Source organism: Oncorhynchus clarkii, chromosome 30, assembly GCF_045791955.1.
Source record: "Oncorhynchus clarkii lewisi isolate Uvic-CL-2024 chromosome 30, UVic_Ocla_1.0, whole genome shotgun sequence".
Taxonomy (NCBI): Eukaryota; Metazoa; Chordata; class Actinopteri; order Salmoniformes; family Salmonidae; genus Oncorhynchus; species Oncorhynchus clarkii.
In genome coordinates, this window is record NC_092176.1 from 45,926,456 (window position 1) to 45,947,277 (window position 20,822).

Here is a 20,822-nt window from a genome sequence, read left to right on the forward strand (position 1 = left end):
GTCCCCTGGTCTAGTTAAAGGGGATGTTTTAATATCTATGTTGTCCCCTGGTCTAGTTAAATGGGATGTTTTAATATCTATGTTGTCCCCTGGTCTAGTTAAAGGGGATGTTTTAATATCTATGTTGTCCCCTGGTCTAGTTAAATGGGATGTTTTCATATCTATGTTGTCCCCTGGTCTAGTTAAAGGGGATGTTTTCATATCTATGTTGTCCCCTGGTCTAGTTAAAGGGGATGTTTTAATATCTATGTTGTCCCCTGGTCTAGTTAAAGGGGATATTTTAATATTTGTTGTCCCCTGGTCTAGTTAAAGGGGATGTTTTAATATCTATGTTGTCCCCTGGTCTAGTTAAAGGGGATGTTTTAATATCTGTTGTCCCCTGGTCTAGTTAAAGGGGATGTTTTAATATCTGTTGTCCCCTGGTCTAGTTAAAGGGGATGTTTTAATATTTATGTTGTCCCCTGGTCTAGTTAAACTGGATGTTTTAATATCTGGTGTCCCTGGTCTAGTTAAAGGGGATGTTTTAATATCTGTTGTCCCCTGGTCTAGTTAAAGGGGATGTTTTAATATCTGTTGTCCCCTGGTCTAGTTAAAGGGGATGTTTTAATATTTGTTGTCCTCTGGTCTAGTTAAAGGGGATGTTTTAATATCTGTTGTCCCCTGGTCTAGTTAAAGGGGATGTTTCAATATATGGTGTCCCTGGTCTAGTTAAAGGGATGTTGTCCCCTGGTCTAGTTAAAGGGGATGTTTTAATATTTATGTTGTCCCCTGGTCTAGTTAAACTGGATGTTTTAATATCTGGTTTCCCTGGTCTAGTTAAAGTTTTAATATCTGTTGTCCCCTGGTCTAGTTAAAGGGGATGTTTTAATATTTGTTGTCCCCTGGTCTAGTTAAAGGGGATGTTTTAATATCTGTTGTCCCCTGGTCTAGTTAAAGGGGATGTTTTAATATCTGTTGTCCCCTGGTCTAGTTAAAGGGGATGTTTTAATATCTGTTGTCCCCTGGTCTAGTTAAAGGGGATGTTTTAGTATCTGTTGTCCCCTGGTCTAGTTAAAGGGGATGTTTTAATATCTGTTGTCCTCTGGTCTAGTTAAAGGGGATGTTTTAATATCTGTTGTCCCCTGGTCTAGTTAAAGGGGATGTTTTAATATCTGTTGTCCCCTGCTCTAGTTGTGTGATATCGGTGATGCGTCTAGAGGAAGTCTGTCGTCCTATGGCTTCACCCTGATGGTGCTATTCTACCTGCAACAGAGGAACCCACCTGTTATACCTGTACTACAGGAGGTAAGACAGAGGAACCCACCTGTACTACAGGAGGTTAGACAGAGAGAAACCCACCTGTTATACCTGTACTACACAAGGTAACTCAAGTGAATCTGTCTGACTCCGGACCAATGAGTACAGTTGTGAGCAGTTTGGCCGTGAGTCCAATGATATTTTGGGAGATTTGCTGACTGAATCTGGATTTCTCATCGCTTAGACCTGCAATGTGTTTGTATATTTTGGCAGATGTATTGATGTGTGTGTGTGTGTGTGTTGATAGATTTATGACGAGGAGAAGAAGCCTGAGGTTTTGGTAGATGGATGGAATGTCTACTTCTACGATGATCTGGATAAACTGGTGAGTCCCTCTATCAGAACATCAGCTGTGGTGTGTGTGTGTGTGTGTCTCTCGCCTGGGCGGTGGGCCCAGTACCAGGGTAACATGGTGTGTATGGGGCTCTTTGGCTGGCCCTGCTGCAGTTCTGCACTGAGACCTTTGACCTCTCTCTCTAGCCTGAGCGCTGGCAGCAGAAGAACCTGGAGTCTGTAGGTGCTCTGTGGCTGGGCCTGCTGCAGTTCTACACTGAGACCTTTGACCTCTCTCTCTCTCTCTAGCCTGAGCGCTGGCAGCAGAAGAACCTGGAGTCTGTAGGTGCTCTGTGGCTGGGCCTGCTGCAGTTCTACACCGAGACCTTTGACTTCAGAGAACACGTCATCTCCATCAGACAGAGCGCAGCTCTCACCACCTTCAACAAGCAGTGGACCTCTAAGTACATCGTCATTGAGGGTCAGTACTGGACTTGATTTACTCCGGCCAAAGGGCCGTAACGGCGTCTTCGTCTCTTCTGCAAACCCTGTTCTGGACACCTTTCTTGGCTTCATTTATAGGGATTCTTGACTTCATTTATAGGGATTCTTGACTTTATTTATAGGGATTCTTGACTTTATTTATAGGGATTATTGACTTTATTTCTCCTCAAGGATCGTGACCGTTGAGGGGATTGAGGGCAGCTATTGGTCGAGGGTTGTGAACGTTGAGGGGAGCTATTGGTCGAGGGTTGTGAACGTTGAGGGGAGCTATTGGTCGAGGCTTGTGAACGTTGAGGGGAGCTATTGGTCGAGGGTTGTTAACGTTGAGGGGATTGAGGAGAGCTATTTGTCGAGGGTTGTAAACGTTGAGGAGGATTGAGGGCAGCTATTGGTCGAGAGTTGTAAACGTTGAGGATTGAGGGCAGCTATTGGTCGAGGGTTGTAAACGTTGAGGGGAGGGTTGTAAACGTTGTGGAGAGCTATTTGTCGAAGGTTGTAAACGTTGAGGAGGACTATTGGTCGAGGCTTGTGAACGTTGAGGGGAGCTATTGGTCGAGGGTTGTTAACGTTGAGGGGATTGTGGAGAGCTATTTGTCGAAGGTTGTAAACGTTGAGGAGGATTGAGGGCAGCTATTGGTCGAGGGTTGTAAACGTTGAGGAGAATTGAGGGCAGCTATTGGTCGAGGGTTGTAAACGTTGAGGAGGATTGAGGGCAGCTATTGGTCGAGGGTTGTAAACGTTGAGGGGAGCTATTGGTCGAGGGTTGTAAACGTTGAGGGGAGCTATTGGTCAAGGGTTGTTAACGTTGAGGGGAGCTATTGGTCGAGGGTTGTTAACGTTGAGGGGAGCTATTGGTCGAGGGTTGTTAACGTTGAGGGGAGCTATTGGTCGAGGGTTGTAAACGTTGAGGGGGTTGAGGAGAGCTATTTGTCGAGGGTTGTAAACGTTGAGGAGAATTGAGGGCAGCTATTGGTCGAGGGTTAACGTTGAGGGCAGCTATTGGTCGAGGGTTGTAAACGTTGAGGGCAGCTATTGGTTGAGGGTTGTAAGCGTTGAGGGGAGCTATTGGTCGAGGGTTGTAAACGTTGAGGGGATTGAGGGCAGCTATTGGTCGAGGGTTGTAAACGTTGAGGGGATTGAGGGCAGCTATTGGTCGAGGGTTGTAAACGTTGAGGAGGATTGAGGGCAGCTATTGGTCGAGGGTTGTAAACGTTGAGGAGATTGAGGGCAGCTATTGGTCGAGGGTTGTTAACGTTGAGGGCAGCTATTGGTCGAGGGTTGTAAGCGTTGAGGAGGATTGAGGGCAGCTATTGTTCGAGGGTTGTAAACGTTGAGGGCAGCTATTGGTTGAGGGTTGTAAACGTTGAGGGGAGCTTTGGTGCAGGCGGTAGTTTCATTTTATCATAAACAGTTTGAGGGTTCAACACTGCTAGGTTGTAGTAAAAGCCTGCACGTCCTGCAGCTCTCCAGGGAGGGTTGTGAACCAGGGATCTAGTTATCTGATCTGATGTTTTTCTCTCCAGATCCTTTTGACCTGAACCATAACCTGGGAGCTGGCCTGTCCAGGAGAAGTAGGTATCTCTATCTTACTGTCTTCCTCTCATAGCATCATCCTCTTTTTCATTCACTTCTCTCCTGCCTCTCTCCGCTCTCTCCCACTCTCTGTCCTCTCTCTCTCTCGCTTTCTCTCTCACACAGTGACCAACTTCATCATGAAGGCGTTCATCAATGGCAGAAGTGTGTTTGGAACAACAGTCAAAGTCTACCCTCCTGAGTACACTAGTCCGATGGTTAGTATCCACTACCTACCCTCCTGAGTACACTAGTCAGATGGTTAGTATCCACTACCTACCCTCCTGAGTACACTAGTCAGATGGTTAGTATCCACTACCTACCCTCCTGAGTACACTAGTCAGGTGGTTAGTATCCACTACCTACCCTCCTGAGTACACTAGTCCGATGGTTAGTATCCACTACCTACCCTCCTGAGTACACTAGTCAGATGGTTAGTATTCACTACCTACCCTCCTGAGTACACTAGTCAGGTGGTTAGTATCCACTACCTACCCTCCTGAGTACACTAGTCCGATGGTTAGTATCCACTACCTACCCTCCTGAGTACACTAGTCAGGTGGTTAGTATCCACTACCTACCCTCCTGAGGACACTAGTCAGGTAGTTAGTATCCACTACCTACCCTCCTGAGTACACTAGTCAGATGAGTTAGTATCCACTACCTACCCTCCTGAGTACACTAGTCAGATGAGTTAGTATCCACTACCTACCCTCCTGAGTACACTAGTCAGATGAGTTAGTTAGTAAAATAGGTCGACTGATTTAATTGGGTTGAATACTTATTGACATTATCAAGACATTTCAGCTTTTCATTTTTTATTGAAATGTTCTACAAACAAAATGTTACTTTGACATGATGGGGTTTGTGACACAATGTAAATGTATTCCATTTTAAATTCAGAATACTTTCTGAAGGTACTGTATAAATATCAAGACAGCTGGAACGTTTGACAGTACTGTGGGGGAATAATAATCGTACATTAATCAATCCAAACACCTGCGAGTCCAAAAGTGCCACGTCACATTTCCAAATCATAAAACTCACATGTCACGCGGTGTAAACATTTCTGATCGTTATGTTTTGATGTAGAGTTACAAGGTGACTTGGCAGAATGGCAGTTTGTTGTGAAGAAAAAATCGCTGCGTCACACAGACATGAATGACTCCTCTCCGTCTGCTCAAATTACTATCCGTTTGTCTGAATTGCCTTGTGGAAAGTCTGACACTGCAATATCATATTTTATAACTTCCCTAGTCATGTCGGGCAGTAGAACAGGCTTTCAGTTCAAGCCCACCTGACCCAGGTTTCCATATCATAAAACTCATGTCACTTAGTGTCCATGTTTAGGATCACTGTTGTTTGATGTACAGCTACAAGATGACATGGTGAAAAAACCAGGCTTTCAGTTCAAGCCCACCTGACCCAGGTTGAGATTCATATTGGACCGTTTCTGGACTGGGTGAAACAACAACAGTCTTTGTGTGACGGTGGGGATGCAGGGTTGTGTTCCAAGACGAAACAACTACAAGTGTCCTCTAGTTCCTCACAGCTGGGAGAGGAGGAAAAACACCTGATAGCTGAAGACTGTTCGTTGAGTCATAAAAGTGCATTGAAATGTCTTATGAATTGTGAACTGTGGAGAGGTGTGTTGCCACTTGGAGACACCCCAGGTAGTCTTCTCACTCAGACCCTTGTAATCGTTTTGTCTTATGAACTGTGAACTGTGGAGAGGTGTGTTGCCACTTGGAGACACCCCAGGTAGTCTTCTCACTCAGACCCTTGTAATCGTTTTGTCTTATGAACTGTGAACTGTGGAGAGGTGTGTTGCCACTTGGAGACACCCCAGGTAGTCTTCTCACTCAGACCCTTGTAATTGTTTTGTCTTGTGTTTCATCTACCCCACGTTTTCCAGGAATATTCTTATTAACATGTCACTGGATGTATCCAGAGTATTTTCAGATTTCGTGATCAACAAATGGGGTGAAAAGCACAGAGAATGTAAATACAATCAAATCGGTCTGTATTCAGTCTTGTCAGGTGAACTCTTGCGTCCTCAGCTTTTGGTCTAATAATTTCCCCCCCCCCCATTATCAACAAACTGTTCCTTTTCAATTGCTACCATGGTTACGCATTAAATATTTGTTCTGTTAGAAACATTTAAATTTAGCCCAATCCCTATAGGCCAATTCCCACGAGTGTAAAGGTTAAGTGAAACTCCATCACACTGTGCATCATCATTCCACAACAACAAATAAAAGTGAATATTCCCCTGTTGTTGGCCTTCAAAATTACACTTCGAACATGAGTCAAATCGAAGCCATATAACTTGACACCTAACGACATTCTGATGACCAGTATTAACATAGAAACTGAAACGAAGTAACTTGAGTATGTGCAGGAACGCCTCTAGCGTTTTTTTGAGGGCCCTAAGCGATATTTGTTTGAGACACCGACAGACATCGTAAGGCCCCGCTAGTGGTCCTGATTTAGGCAATACTCAGGCTCGTGTGGTCCTGATTTAGACAATACTCAGGCTAGTGGTCCTGATTTAGACAATACTCAGGCTCGTGGGGCCCCGCTAGTGGTCCTGATTTAGACAATACTCAGGCTCGTGGTGCCCCGCTAGTGGTCCTGATTTAGACAATACTCAGGCTAGTGGTGCCCTGCTAGTGGTCCTGATTTAGACAATACTCAGGCTCGTGGTCCTGATTTAGACAATACTCAGGCTCGTGGTGCACAGGCTGTTTGTTCATCCCGACTAGATGTGATAAAGTGCTAAATCTGAGGCCCACACCAGACCCTAACCCACAGTGAATTATAAGTGAAATAATCTGTCTGTAAACAATTGCTGGAAAATATTAGATGTCTTAACCGACTTGCCAAAACTATAGTTTGTTAACATGGAATTTGTAGAGTGGTTGAAAAACGAGTTTTAATGACTCCATCCTAAGTGTATGTAAACATCTGACTGTAGATATTCCATTAAAAAAATATACTGTTTCCAGCTACAATAGTCATGAACAATGTCTACACTGAATTTCAGATACATTTTATGTCATTTTAATGGACAAAAAATGTGATTTTTATTTTATTTTTTTTAAACACGGACATTTCTAAGTGGCCCCAAACTTTTGAACGGTAGTATGTATGTATGTATGTTCCTCAGGAGTAGTAGTATATAATGGTGATGTATTCTAATACTATATAACAGTAATATGTGGTTGTTCCTCTCAGGAGTTCTTCTTTGATCCTGAGGTGCTGACAGAGGGACAGCTGGCTCCTAACGACCGCTGCTGCAGGATATGTGGCAAGATCGGACACTTCATGAAAGACTGCCCCATGCGCAGGAAGTAAGAAGTGTGTGTGTGTGTGTGTGTGTGTGTTGCGTAAGCATGTATATGGGTGTATACCCGTGTGTGTGTTTGTTTGTTTGACAGCCATGAAATCTATGGCTAAACCATCTCTGTGCAGCTCTTCCCAGCGCTGCGATTCCCGTTTCCTCTCCACGTCAATAGCCAGTATCAGGTCAAAATGGTGGCGCGAGAGAGGAAGATTTCAGCCCCTCCCCTCTGAAGGTTGTTCATACCTTGATCTGGCAGACAGCCAGGAATTCAGTGCAAAGGGGGGGGGGGGTGTATCTAAGACTTTGCATACAGTTACCACTCCTTGTGCAGACGGTGGAAACCTTGCATTGAGAAGGAAAGAAAGTCATTAAGTTGATCTTGAAGAACATCAACCCTCTACTAGCCAGTTAACTCGGAGAAGGAGTCGCCACTGTGATGGACTGGTTCGACTGGGACAGCAGCCAGACAGACCATCAACCACAGCCAAGTCATCCAGCCAGACCATCAACCACAGCCAAGTCACCCAGCCAGACCCTCAACCACAGCCAAGTCACCCAGCCAGACCCTCAACCACAGCCAAGTCACCCAGCCAGACCCTCAACCACAGCCAAGTCACCCAGCCAGACCCTCAACCACAGCCAAGTCACCCAGCCAGACCCTCAACCACAGCCAAGTCACCCAGCCAGACCCTCAACCACAGCCAAGTCACCCAGCCAGACCATCAACCACTTTCTCTATCTTCAAACAGTGTTGGACAAGCTAAGAGCAGCTGGTCTGACAGTGAACATGAAATAGAGCAACTTCTGCTGAACCTCCCTGAAATTCCTTGGCCATATTGTGTCCTCTAACGGCATCCATGTGGATCCTGAAAAGACCAAGGCTGTACAAGACTTCCCTGTGCCAACCACCCTCAAGACCCTTCAATGGTTCCTTGGGATGACAAGATGGTACCACGGGTTTGTGTCAAACTTCTCCCTGGTGGCAGAACCACTCAACGCGTTGAAGCGGAAAGGAGCGAAGTTCTGATGTACGGCATAGTGCCAGAGCTCCTGCTGATGGAGCTCTACTGTACTGGCCAAATCTCAGCCTAGATAAACTTAGCAAAAAAAAAAGAAATGTCCTCTCACTGTCAACTGCATTTATTATCAGCACTTGTATGAACATAAGATTCAACAACTGAGACACAAATTGAACAAGTTCCACAGATGTGACCAACAGAAATTGAATAATGTGTCCCTGAACAAAGGGGGGGGGCGTCAAAATCAAAAACAACAGTCAGTATCTGGTGTGGCCACCAGCTGCATTAAGTACTGCAGTGCATCTCCTCCTCATGAACTGCACCAGATTTCCCAGTTCTTGCTGTGAGATGTTACCCCACTCTTCCACCAAGTTCCCGGATATTTCTGGGGGGAATGGCCCTAGCCCTCACCCTCTGATCCAACAGGTCCCAGACCTGCTCAATGGGATTGAGATCCGGGCTCTTCGATGGCCATGGCATAACAGTGACATTCCTGTCTTGCAGGAAATCACGCACAGAACGAGCTTTATGGCTGGTGGCGTTGTCATGCTGGAGGGTCATGTCAGGATGAGCCTGCAGGAAGGGTACCACATGAGGGAGGAGGATGTCTTCCCTGTAACGCACAGCGTTGAGATTGCCTGCAATGACAACAAGCTCAGTCCGATGATGCTGTGACACACCGCCCCAGACCGTGACGGACCCTCCACCTCCAAATCGATCCCGCTCCAGAGTACAGGCCTCAGTGTACCGCTCATTACTTCAACGATAAACGCGAATCTGACCATCACCCCTGGTGAGACAAAACCGCAACTCGTCAGTGAAGAGCACCTTTTGCCAGTCCTGTCTGGTTCAGCAACAGTGGGTTTGTGCCCATAGGCGACGTTGTTGCCGGTGATGTCTGTTGAGGACCTGCCTTACAACAGGCCTACAAGCCCTCAGTCCAGCCTCTCTCAGCCTATTGCGGACAGTCTGAGCACTGATGGAGGGATTGTGCGTTCCTGGTTCCTTTGAAAGACAGGGTCCTGAAAAGGGGACGTTTCTTTTTTTTGCTGAGTTTATAAAGTCACATCTGAAACTGTCAAGTTTGTCAAATGTACAAACCAGAAGGCCGGAAGACTGCCGGCAAGTTGCAGCAAACCGCGATTACACAACCTTGGGAAATGTTAGGAGTGGATTTGATGTGTTCATTTCCTTGAAGCTCGAATCGGAATGTGTACATGCTTGTTTTTGTCGATTGACTATTCCAAGCGGGTGGAGCACTTTGTCCTTGCTGTGGCCTGTCAAAGCACAGTCTCTAACAACCTCACGAAAGAGATCCTGACTCGCTGAATAGTGCCTGATCTTGTCTGATCTAGGTTCCAAATTCGTCTCTGATCTCTGAGGAGACCTGGCGAAGAGAGAACCTGAGACAGGTCGTGGTCAACTTCTATCACCCACAGACCAACCTCATTGAAAATGTGAATCAAACCTTGAAGACAATGGTTGTTACCTATGTAGGGACCCAGCTCCAATAATGGGACAAGCACCTTTTGCGGGTTTGAATTCTGCTGTGCAAGAGTCCACTGGAGTCACTCCTGCAGAGGTGAACTGGAGTCGTCCCCTCAGAGAACCCTTAGACATGGTGCTACAGACCCAACTGTTTAGGCCAGACTCAAACTACCTGGTCATAGCATTCAATCATTCAATCTCCACGACTTGAGAGCTCTTGTCTCAAAGAATCTGATCAAGGCTCGTCTCAAGCAGAAGAGGAACTATGATAAGAAGTTGTTTCTGGTCAGTGATCGGGTATCGCTCCAGCCGTATTCAAAAGCTGAACAATTATTCTGGGCCAAGCTGGCCCCTAAATGGCAAGGACCATATAAGATTGTGGATCAGATGGGGCCCTCGTGAAATACCGAGCGGTGGAGGACACAGGTGAAGACATGCGCGTTGTCCTTAAAGTGTGTTACCCCCTCGGCTGAGGAATTGGAGGAGATGAGCGCTGGTCATGGTTATCTTCTGGAGAGGGAAGTGAGGAGACCAAGATCTGCCTTTTTATGGCAATGGTTGGCTTTTTCCAGGGGAGAGGGGTGTGTGACGGCCTCATTTGTCCTGACGGCCTCTGTGCGTCTCCTCCCTGCACTGCGCGTCACCTATAATTCATCAACTGCATAAAAATGGTGACGGTGGCGCGCGAGAGGAGGTTTTCAAACCCTCAGCTCTGAAGCTTGTTCATACTTTTTTTTTAAAGTGCGCTGTAGCCATACCTCAAAGCAATAACGCCGCCAACATTCCTAAACAGATTACAATAATAAATAAATAAATAGATTACAATAATAAATAAATAGATTACAATAATAAATAAATAGATTACAATAATAAATAAATAGATTACAATAATAAATAAATAAATAGATTACAATAATAAATAAATAAATAGATTACAATAATAAATAAATAAATAAATAAATAGATTGCAATAATAAATAAATAGATTGCGATAATAAATAAATAGATTACAATAATAACTAAATAAATAGATTACAATAATAAATAAATAACCAGATTACAATAATCTCTGCTGGAGTTCTGTTGTCGGATCGGATTGACTCACACCTTTTTATTATTTTTCATCTGCACTGTAGGAGTTGTTGGGGAATAATATATTGTGAATCCTAATCATTTGTATTGATGTGTGGAACAAACGTTTATGGTTTGTGTGGGACTGGTTTTGCACACCGCCTATTGATGAACATTGCGTGCGCATGAGGTCAAAGGTTCACTTGAATAATTTTCTGGGCCAGGACTGAGGTACAGGACTTTTCCTGAGAAACCTAAGTTATTATTATTTTGTGATTGATATTGTTTGTATGATCATATATTTTGTGATGATACAAAAAATGCTGAAAGACCACCATTGTTTTGGAGTTATTTATTTCAATGTAAAGGGTTTTTGATAAGTTTCTATTCCACGACTGACTTTTTCCACGAGTCCTCTGTATTGGTCTAGACATAACTGACAGAAAAGGAGAAATCAAACATTTCTCTGGTAGGCATGACCTTCCTGTCAACCCCTAAATAACTCAGGAGTTAAGTCAAAACCGTTAGCATGTGTGCGTTAATCTCCTCCTCCTCTCCAGGTCTAGGCAGCGTCGTGAACAGGAGGACCGAGCGGAGGGAAGGAGGGACTGGGCGGAGGGGGGCAGGGAACATCGTCAGGGTGAATACTGGAGAAGACAGGAAGAGAAACGGTGCTGCTTCCTGTGTGGAAGCCACGCCCACATCAAGAAAGACTGCCCCCAGTACAGAGGACCAGCTGGGGCCTTCTCTTCATCTCCCTCTAAAAGCCACATGAGGAATTTGAGAGAGAGAAAAACAGGTATGATGAATACTCGCACAAACATTGACATGCACTCAGAACCCTGTTCTAATCCTAGTGTGTTTGTCCAGGACTCACCTCAACCTGGTCTAATCCTAGTGTGTGTGTTTGTCCAGGACTCACCTCAACCTGGTCTAACCCTAGTGTGTTTGTCCAGGACTCACCTCAACCTGGTCTAATCCTAGTGTGTTTGTCCAGGACTCACCTCAACCTGGTCTAATCCTAGTGTGTGTGTTTGTCCAGGACTCACCTCAACCTGGTCTAATCCTAGTGTGTTTGTCCAGACTCACCTCAACCTGGTCTAATCCTAGTGTGTGTGTTTGTCCAGGACTCACCTCAACCTGGTCTAACACTAGTGTGTATGTTTGTTCAGTACTCACCTCAACCTGGTCTAATCCTAGTGTGTTTGTTTGTTCAGGACTCACCTCAACCTGGTCTAACTCTAGTGTGTTTGTTTGTTCAGGACTCACCTCAACCTGGTCTAACCCTAGTGTGTTTGTTTGTCCAGACTCACCTCAACCAGGTCTAATCCTAGTGTGTTTGTTTGTTCAGGACTCACCTCAACCTGGTCTAATCCTAGTGTGTGTTTGTCCAGGACTCACCTCAACCTGGTCTAATCCTAGTGTGTTTGTTTGTTCAGGACTCACCTCAACCTGGTCTAATCCTAGTGTGTTTGTTTGTTCAGGACTCACCTCAACCTGGTCTAATCCTAGTGTGTTTGTTTGTTCAGGACTCACCTCAACCTGGTCTAATCCTAGTGTGTTTGTTTGTTCAGGACTCACCTCAACCTGGTCTAACACTAGTGTGTATGTTTGTTCAGTACTCACCTCAACTTGGTCTAATCCTAGTGTGTTTGTTTGTTCAGGACTCACCTCAACCTGGTCTAACTCTAGTGTGTTTGTTTGTTCAGGACTCACCTCAACCTGGTCTAACCCTAGTGTGTTTGTTTGTTCAGGACTCACCTCAACCTGGTCTAATCCTAGTGTGTTTGTTTGTTCAGGACTCACCTCAACCTGGTCTAACCCTAGTGTGTTTGTTTGTTCTGGACTCACCTCAACCTGGTCTAATCCTAGTGTGTTTGTTTGTTCAGGACTCACCTCAACCTGGTCTAATCCTGGTGTGTTTGTTTGTTCAGGACTCAGCTCAACCTGGTCTAACCCTAGTGTGTTTGTCCAGGACTCACCTCAACCTGGTCTAATCCTAGTGTGTGTGTTTGTCCAGGACTCACCTCAACCTGGTCTAATCCTAGTGTGTTTGTTTGTTCAGGACTCAGCTCAACCTGGTCTAATCCTAGTGTGTTTGTTTGTTCAGGACTCACCTCAACCTGGTCTAATCCTAGTGTGTTTGTTTGTTCAGGACTCACCTCAACCTGGTCTAATCCTAGTGTGTTTGTTTGTTCAGGACTCACCTCAACCTGGTCTAATCCTAGTGTGTTTGTTTGTTCAGGACTCAGCTCAACCTGGTCTAACCCTAGTGTGTTTGTTTGTTCAGGACTCACCTCAACCTGGTCTAACCCTAGGGTGTTTGTTTGTTCAGGACTCACCTCAACCTGGTCTAATCCTAGTGTGTTTGTTTGTCCAGGACTCACCTCAACCTGGTCTAATCCTAGTGTGTTTGTTTGTTTAGGACTCAGCTCAACCTGGTCTAATCCTAGTGTGTTTGTTTGTTCAGGACTCACCTCAACCTGGTCTAATCCTAGTGTGTTTGTTTGTTCAGGACTCACCTCAACCTGGTCTAATCCTAGTGTGTTTGTTTGTTCAGGACTCACCTCAACCTGGTCTAATCCTAGTGTGTTTGTTTGTTCAGGACTCACCTCAACCTGGTCTAACACTAGTGTGTATGTTTGTTCAGTACTCACCTCAACCTGGTCTAATCCTAGTGTGTTTGTTTGTTCAGGACTCACCTCAACCTGGTCTAACTCTAGTGTGTTTGTTTGTTCAGGACTCACCTCAACCTGGTCTAACCCTAGTGTGTTTGTTTGTTCAGGACTCAGCTCAACCTGGTCTAATCCTAGTGTGTTTATTTGTTCAGGACTCACCTCAACCTGGTCTAATCCTAGTGTGTTTGTTTGTCCAGGACTCACCTCAACCTGGTCTAATCCTAGTGTGTTTGTTCAGGACTCACCCCAACCTGGTCTAATCCTAGTGTGTTTGTTTGTTCAGGACTCACCTCAACCTGGTCTAACCCTAGTGTGTTTGTTTGTTCAGGACTCACCTCAACCTGGTCTAATCCTAGTGTGTTTGTTTGTTCAGGACTCACCTCAACCTGGTCTAATCCTAGTGTGTTTGTTTGTTCAGGACTCACCTCAACCTGGTCTAACACTAGTGTGTATGTTTGTTCAGTACTCACCTCAACTTGGTCTAATCCTAGTGTGTTTGTTTGTTCAGGACTCACCTCAACCTGGTCTAACTCTAGTGTGTTTGTTTGTTCAGGACTCACCTCAACCTGGTCTAACCCTAGTGTGTTTGTTTGTTCAGGACTCACCTCAACCTGGTCTAATCCTAGTGTGTTTGTTTGTTCAGGACTCAGCTCAACCTGGTCTAACCCTAGTGTGTTTGTCCAGGACTCACCTCAACCTGGTCTAATCCTAGTGTGTGTGTTTGTCCAGGACTCACCTCAACCTGGTCTAATCCTAGTGTGTTTGTTTGTTCAGGACTCAGCTCAACCTGGTCTAATCCTAGTGTGTTTGTTTGTTCAGGACTCACCTCAACCTGGTCTAATCCTAGTGTGTTTGTTTGTTCAGGACTCACCTCAACCTGGTCTAATCCTAGTGTGTTTGTTTGTTCAGGACTCACCTCAACCTGGTCTAATCCTAGTGTGTTTGTTTGTTCAGGACTCACCTCAACCTGGTCTAACCCTAGTGTGTTTGTTTGTTCAGGACTCACCTCAACCTGGTCTAATCCTAGTGTGTTTGTTTGTTCAGGACTCACCTCAACCTGGTCTAACCCTAGTGTGTTTGTTTGTTCTGGACTCACCTCAACCTGGTCTAATCCTAGTGTGTTTGTTTGTTCAGGACTCACCTCAACCTGGTCTAATCCTGGTGTGTTTGTTTGTTCAGGACTCAGCTCAACCTGGTCTAACCCTAGTGTGTTTGTCCAGGACTCACCTCAACCTGGTCTAATCCTAGTGTGTGTGTTTGTCCAGGACTCACCTCAACCTGGTCTAATCCTAGTGTGTGTGTTTGTCCAGGACTCACCTCAACCTGGTCTAATCCTAGTGTGTTTGTTTGTTCTGGACTCACCTCAACCTGGTCTAATCCTAGTGTGTGTGTTTGTCCAGGACTCACCTCAACCTGGTCTAATCCTAGTGTGTGTGTTTGTTTGTTCTGGACTCACCTCAACCTGGTCTAATCCTAGTGTGTGTGTTTGTTTGTTCAGGACTCACCTCAACCTGGTCTAATCCTAGTGTGTTTGTTCTGGACTCACCTCAACCTGGTCTAATCCTAGTGTGTTTGTTTGTTCAGGACTCACCTCAACCTGGTCTAATCCTAGTGTGTGTGTTTGTTTGTTCAGGACTCACCTCAACCTGGTCTAATCCTAGTGTGTTTGTTCAGGACTCACCTCAACCTGGTCTAATCCTAGTGTGTGTGTTTGTTTGTTCTGGACTCACCTCAACCTGGTCTAATCCTAGTGTGTGTGTTTGTTTGTTCAGGACTCACCTCAACCTGGTCTAATCCTAGTGTGTGTGTTTGTTTGTTCTGGACTCACCTCAACCTGGTCTAATCCTAGTGTGTGTGTTTGTTTGTTCAGGACTCACCTCAACCTGGTCTAATCCTAGTGTGTGTGTTTGTTTGTTCTGGACTCACCTCAACCTGGTCTAATCCTAGTGTGTGTGTTTGTTTGTCCAGGACTCACCTCAACCTGGTCTAACCCTAGTGTGTTTGTTTGTTCAGGACTCACCTCAACCTGGTCTAATCCTAGTGTGTTTGTTCAGGACTCACCTCAACCTGGTCTAATCCTAGTGTGTGTGTTTGTTCAGGACTCACCTCAACCTGGTCTAATCCTAGTGTGTTTGTTTGTTCAGGACTCACCTCAACCTGGTCTAATCCTAGTGTGTTTGTTTGTTCTGGACTCACCTCAACCTGGTCTAATCCTAGTGTGTTTGTTTGTTCTGGACTCACCTCAACCTGGTCTAATCCTGGTGTGTGTGTTTGTTTGTTCTGGACTCACCTCAACCTGGTCTAATCCTAGTGTGTGTGTTTGTTTGTTCTGGACTCACCTCAACCTGGTCTAATCCTAGTGTGTGTGTTTGTTTGTTCTGGACTCACCTCAACCTGGTCTAATCCTAGTGTGTTTGTTTGTTCTGGACTCACCTCAACCTGGTCTAATCCTAGTGTGTGTGTTTGTTTGTTCTGGACTCACCTCAACCTGGTCTAATCCTAGTGTGTTTAATTGTTCTGGACTCACCTCAACCTGGTCTAATCCTAGTGTGTTTGTTTGTTCTGGACTCACCTCAACCTGGTCTAATCCTAGTGTGTTTGTTTGTTCTGGACTCACCTCAACCTGGTCTAATCCTAGTGTGTTTAATTGTTCTGGACTCACCTCAACCTGGTCTAATCCTAGTGTGTTTGTTTGTTCTGGACTCACCTCAACCTGGTCTAATCCTAGTGTGTTTAATTGTTCTGGACTCACCTCAACCTGGTCTAATCCTAGTGTGTTTGTTTGTTCTGGACTCACCTCAACCTGGTCTAATCCTAGTGTGTTTAATTGTTCTGGACTCACCTCAACCTGGTCTAATCCTAGTGTGTTTGTTTGTTCTGGACTCACCTCAACCTGGTCTAATCCTAGTGTGTTTGTTCTGGACTCACCTCAACCTGGTCTAATCCTAGTGTGTTTAATTGTTCTGGACTCACCTCAACCTGGTCTAATCCTAGTGTGTTTGTTTGTTCTGGACTCACCTCAACCTGGTCTAATCCTAGTGTGTTTATTTGTTCTGGACTCACTTTAACAGGAGGAAAAAAAGAAAACGAAGCGACACCAAAATATGATTGAGTTCACAAGCAGGTCATTGTCCAATTATTTTACTGTAATTTCACAAACTTTTCAAACTATATGTAAATGTTTCGGTAGCTTTAAATTACAGCATAGCGTTACCTTCCTTAAGCTTCAGTGCATCTCATCCCTGCTATATTGAATCCACATGCGTTCCAGGCAGTCTAGCCAGCAGACACATGGGTCTGTCTGGTCCCAGAAGGAGCCCAGTGGACTGAGGAGATGGGGAGAGAGAGAGGCAGCTCTAGCCCCAAACCTCCGGGTTCTACTCTACTCCCTCTGAGGTCTGACCTCCAGTCCACCAGCCTGAACCTAGAACATCCGGAACTCAGAACCCTACCCGTTGGAACCCTGACATGGAACCCCAGTGGATGGTGGCAGAGCCTGAGTGCCTGTCTCCCAAATGGCACCCTAATCCCTATATAGTGCACTACTTATGACCAGGGCTTTACGTTTGACCAGCGCCCTGGTCATAAGTAGTGCACTATAAAGGGATTAGGGTGCCATTTGGGACATAGAGAGGGTATTTTATGTTTTAACTACCCCTCCTGCCTCAGAGGAACTTTTTAAATCGTTGTATTGTGTTTTAACTGAAAAGCCATTTTGCATGCTCCTCCTCCTCTAAGTTGATTTTTATTTTTTAATGTTATTTTAAAAGTGATTATTTGTTAGATTTGTCTCGTGCAATGATGTCCTCCCAAACCCCCCCCCCCCCCCCCTCTTCCGCTTAGTCTCGTCAAATCCAGTTTGAGCCGGGCTGTGTGACTGTGTGTGTTTGTCTGCTCATCTCTGTGCGTGCGTGAAAAGGGGTGAATCTGTATTCAGAGGTGGATGAACGGCCCTGAAAACAGACGGGTTCTTTAGATAATAATGGACAGTTTGTATTAAATTGTCTCCTTCATGCCAGAGTCTCCAAACATGGTAGCTAAAGATGAATTCCATATTGCTTCTGCCTGCTCCCTCTAAACACGCCATAGGTGCAAAATATATGGTCCTGTATTGGGTTACTAGTAGCCAACCCCAATGTGTGTCGATCTGAGAGGACTGGATATATATATAAGCAATATGGGAAAACATTAAATTACAACCTTGTCTATAGCTGGTGACACCATATTGTTTATATACCGAACCACTTGTCTTTTATGATCAGGGGTTGATTTTGGGTTCGGGGTGCAGGGAGTGGTAAAGGGGAAACCGGGAAACGGGTTTTTTGTTTTTATGTTGCCTTTTTGTGGCCACAGTGCCTCTGATTGGTGGGCCTGGTAGCTGTGACGTCAGATTCTGTCCACTCTGGTCTGGGATGCTAGTGTTCTGAGACCTGCTTTATAAATAAACTTTCTTTACAAAACAAAAAAGGAAACATGCCATTCATTTAATGTCCTGAAGATGTTAACGTATATTTTTCAGATATGTATTTTTCTACCTGTTGAAGTTTAGAAGATAACATTACGCAATGATCAACGGTTAAAGGAACATTTCCACCCCAAAAAAACATTTTGGTATTTGCTTCATTCAGTCCATTGGTGACATAGTCCCAACATGTTTTCAAGATGTGTAACTTCCAAAATACAGAAATCATCCCTGTATGATGCATTTTTCTTACCATTTGGCTACATCATAAGATGCTAAACGAATTATACAGGGATGATTTTTGTATTTTGAAAGTTACATATCTTAAACTTGATTAGCTGACAAGCGAAACATTTTATTTTTTTCACTCATCCAAATATATGACAAGTAAAAAAAAAAATGTATTTATCCAATGCCTGCTATGTTTTTGGATCGCTGCTTTCCCAGCTCCCTGTCCTCCCACCGGTGTTACGTTCGCGGTTTTCATGCCATATTGGGCTCCTTTGAAAACGATGTCGCGGGTTAAAATGTATTGGTCGCGTTGTTGGCTATTTCTAAGTTGCACCGTGGCCGCCATGACATTTCTCTTTAAAATATATATGATTTCACTGTGACCTGTTGCTGAGTGGTGGGGAGGTGGATGTGTGTGTGTTGAGAGCGCTAATGGAGACAAAACACTAACTATTTTAGGCCCACTAGGGCGCATTACATAAATCCACTCGTTGGTGGTTTAAACGACATTCTAGTGTTGACTGCTTAAAGAAAACGGTATCAAACGAAGTGATTTATGGATGTTCAGTTCCTGGTTCCGTGGGGGATGCCGAGGGGAAATTTGAAATGGAAGTTGTGGAACTCCCTCGCGTGGATCTTTTTAAGGGGGGAAAGTCCCCAATGAAACTGACATGAGGCTAAATGTGGAGAATGATACATGTGCCTCAGTTGACCATCAAGCAGCCTATTAATATATATGCCATTGTCGACTACCATTTGATACAATAAATATGTTGAAATGACTCACTGGAGTGATAGCAAATCCATTTGTGCCACTTGTGTAGCCTACCTGGAGCTGGAAAACAGATTGAATAGATAGCCTGTAACTCCAGTTTGTTGTAGTCTTGTGTTATTATCAATAGATAGCCTGTAACTCCAGTTTGTTGTAGTCTTGTGTTATTATCAATAGATAGCCTGTAACTCCAGTTTGTTGTAGTCTTGTGTTATTATCAATAGATAGCCTGTAACTCCAGTTTGTTGTAGTCTTGTGTTATTATCAATAGATAGCCTGTAACTCCAGTTTGTTGTAGTCTTGTGTTATTATCAATAGATAGCCTGTAACTCCAGTTTGTTGTAGTCTTGTGTTATTATCAATAGATAGCCTGTAACTCCAGTTTGTTGTAGTCTTGTGTTATTATCAATAGATAGCCTGTAACTCCAGTTTGTTGTAGTCTTGTGTTATTATCAATAGATAGCCTGTAACTCCAGTTTGTTGTAGTCTTGTGTTATTATCAATAGATAGCCTGTAACTCCAGTTTGTTGTAGTCTTGTGTTATTATCAATAGATAGCCTGTAACTCCAGTTTGTTGTAGTCTTGTGCTATTATCAATAGATAGCCTGTAACTCCAGTTTGTTGTAGTCTTGTGCTATTATCAATAGATAGCCTGTAACTCCAGTTTGTTGTAGTCTTGTGCTATTATCAATAGATAGCCTGTAACTCCAGTTTGTTGTAGTCTTGTGTTATTATCAATAGATAGCCTGTAACTCCAGTTTGTTGTAGTCTTGTGTTATTATCAATAGATAGCCTGTAACTCCAGTTTGTTGTAGTCTTGTGTTATTATCAATAGATAGCCTGTAACTCCAGTTTGTTGTAGTCTTGTGTTATTATCAATAGATAGCCTGTAACTCCAGTTTGTTGTAGTCTTGTGTTATTATCAATAGATAGCCTGTAACTCCAGTTTGTTGTAGTCTTGTGTTATTATGAACGCATTAGATTGATGTAACAGTCAGATTAGGCTACAGGTCAAATTAAGTCTAAAAAATAAACACTGGCTGTTGTTGACAAACATATTCGGTCCATACACATTTTAACATTTAATTCAGTGATTGAAATTATGACCCCATCCTCAGTAGCCTATTCCAGCAGGCTATTGGGGGAAACAAGCACTTCTAATTTGCGAAATCGTCTCCCTATTCATGTCAGTTAATTTGTACTAAGCAAACTGCTAAATCGTTCAGTTTCCATTTGGCCTACATCTCGTCTAGGCTACCTAACATGAGATGTGGGGCTATAGGCTACCTGCCTTTATCTAAGCAAACCATGGCAAAGTGGAATTACAATCATAAACCCAGATTTTAGTCTGCAGCCTATGCCTATTGAAAAGTTAAATCAATCTCGCAAATGCACCATTTTATAAGGGTTTGTCGTCTTAACATCTGGCACATAACAGCACAATGACCAGAAAGTAGCCTAACACTTTTTCATGTTCATCTAAGTTTTTCTTGCTCTGATTTTGAGATCCTCTGTCCAACTTTAATCACTCAAACTCTCCTGTCAAATGCACATGCGCAAAGGGGATTTATTTACAATTAGAAACGTGGTTCGAGCCCTGAATGCTGATTGTCTGAAAGGTATGACAACGTTACTTTTTACTGTACTAATTACATTGGTAACCAGTTTATAATAACAATAAGCCCCCGGTATATGGCCAACATACCACCGCTAACGGCTGTATCCAGGCACTCCGCGTTGCGTCGAGTTTAAGAACAACCCTTAGCGGTGGCATATTGGCCATATACCATATCCCCTTGTGCCTTATTACTTAATCATAGCAGTCAAGAGAGTAAACTCGATATTCATTTAACGGAAAATGATCTGGGAGTTAAGGGACAATTATCTTGTCACATTTAAATTACTTTACATTTTTTGTTTTATTTAACCTTTATTTAACTAGGCAAGTCAGTTAAAAACAAATTCTTATTTACAATGACGGCCTACATATGTCATAGCTTGCAATTATTATTTTAAAGGAAACCCGATTTTTTTTGCTTCTAACGACGTTACAGGTTACCATGATCGTCCTTAACTGGCTCGATAACGTTATGGGAAAAAATGAGTTTAT

The 20,822-nt window shown here is 43.9% G+C and overlaps 1 protein-coding gene across 3 annotated transcripts in view; it reads left to right on the forward strand.

Moving 5' to 3' along the window:
• Positions 1–17,714, forward strand: part of LOC139389646 (terminal uridylyl transferase 7) — a 54,052-nt gene extending 36,338 nt beyond the window's left edge. Inside the window, exons 21-29 of one of the 3 annotated variants that reach the window (XM_071136511.1) lie at positions 1,171–1,284; positions 1,544–1,621; positions 1,879–2,050; positions 3,597–3,644; positions 3,772–3,863; positions 6,883–6,998; positions 11,130–11,368; positions 16,319–16,371; positions 16,519–17,714. In XM_071136511.1, coding sequence (XP_070992612.1) covers positions 1,171–1,284; positions 1,544–1,621; positions 1,879–2,050; positions 3,597–3,644; positions 3,772–3,863; positions 6,883–6,998; positions 11,130–11,368; positions 16,319–16,359 — 900 coding nt within the window. In that variant the 3' untranslated portion in view covers positions 16,360–16,371; positions 16,519–17,714. Of the gene's footprint in view, positions 1–1,170; positions 1,285–1,543; positions 1,622–1,776; positions 2,051–3,596; positions 3,645–3,771; positions 3,864–6,882; positions 6,999–11,129; positions 11,369–16,318; positions 16,372–16,518 lie in introns of those variants that run through there. The other 2 variants (XM_071136510.1, XM_071136512.1) reach the window with 2 other exon arrangements.
• The last annotated feature ends 3,108 nt before the right edge of the window (positions 17,715–20,822 follow it).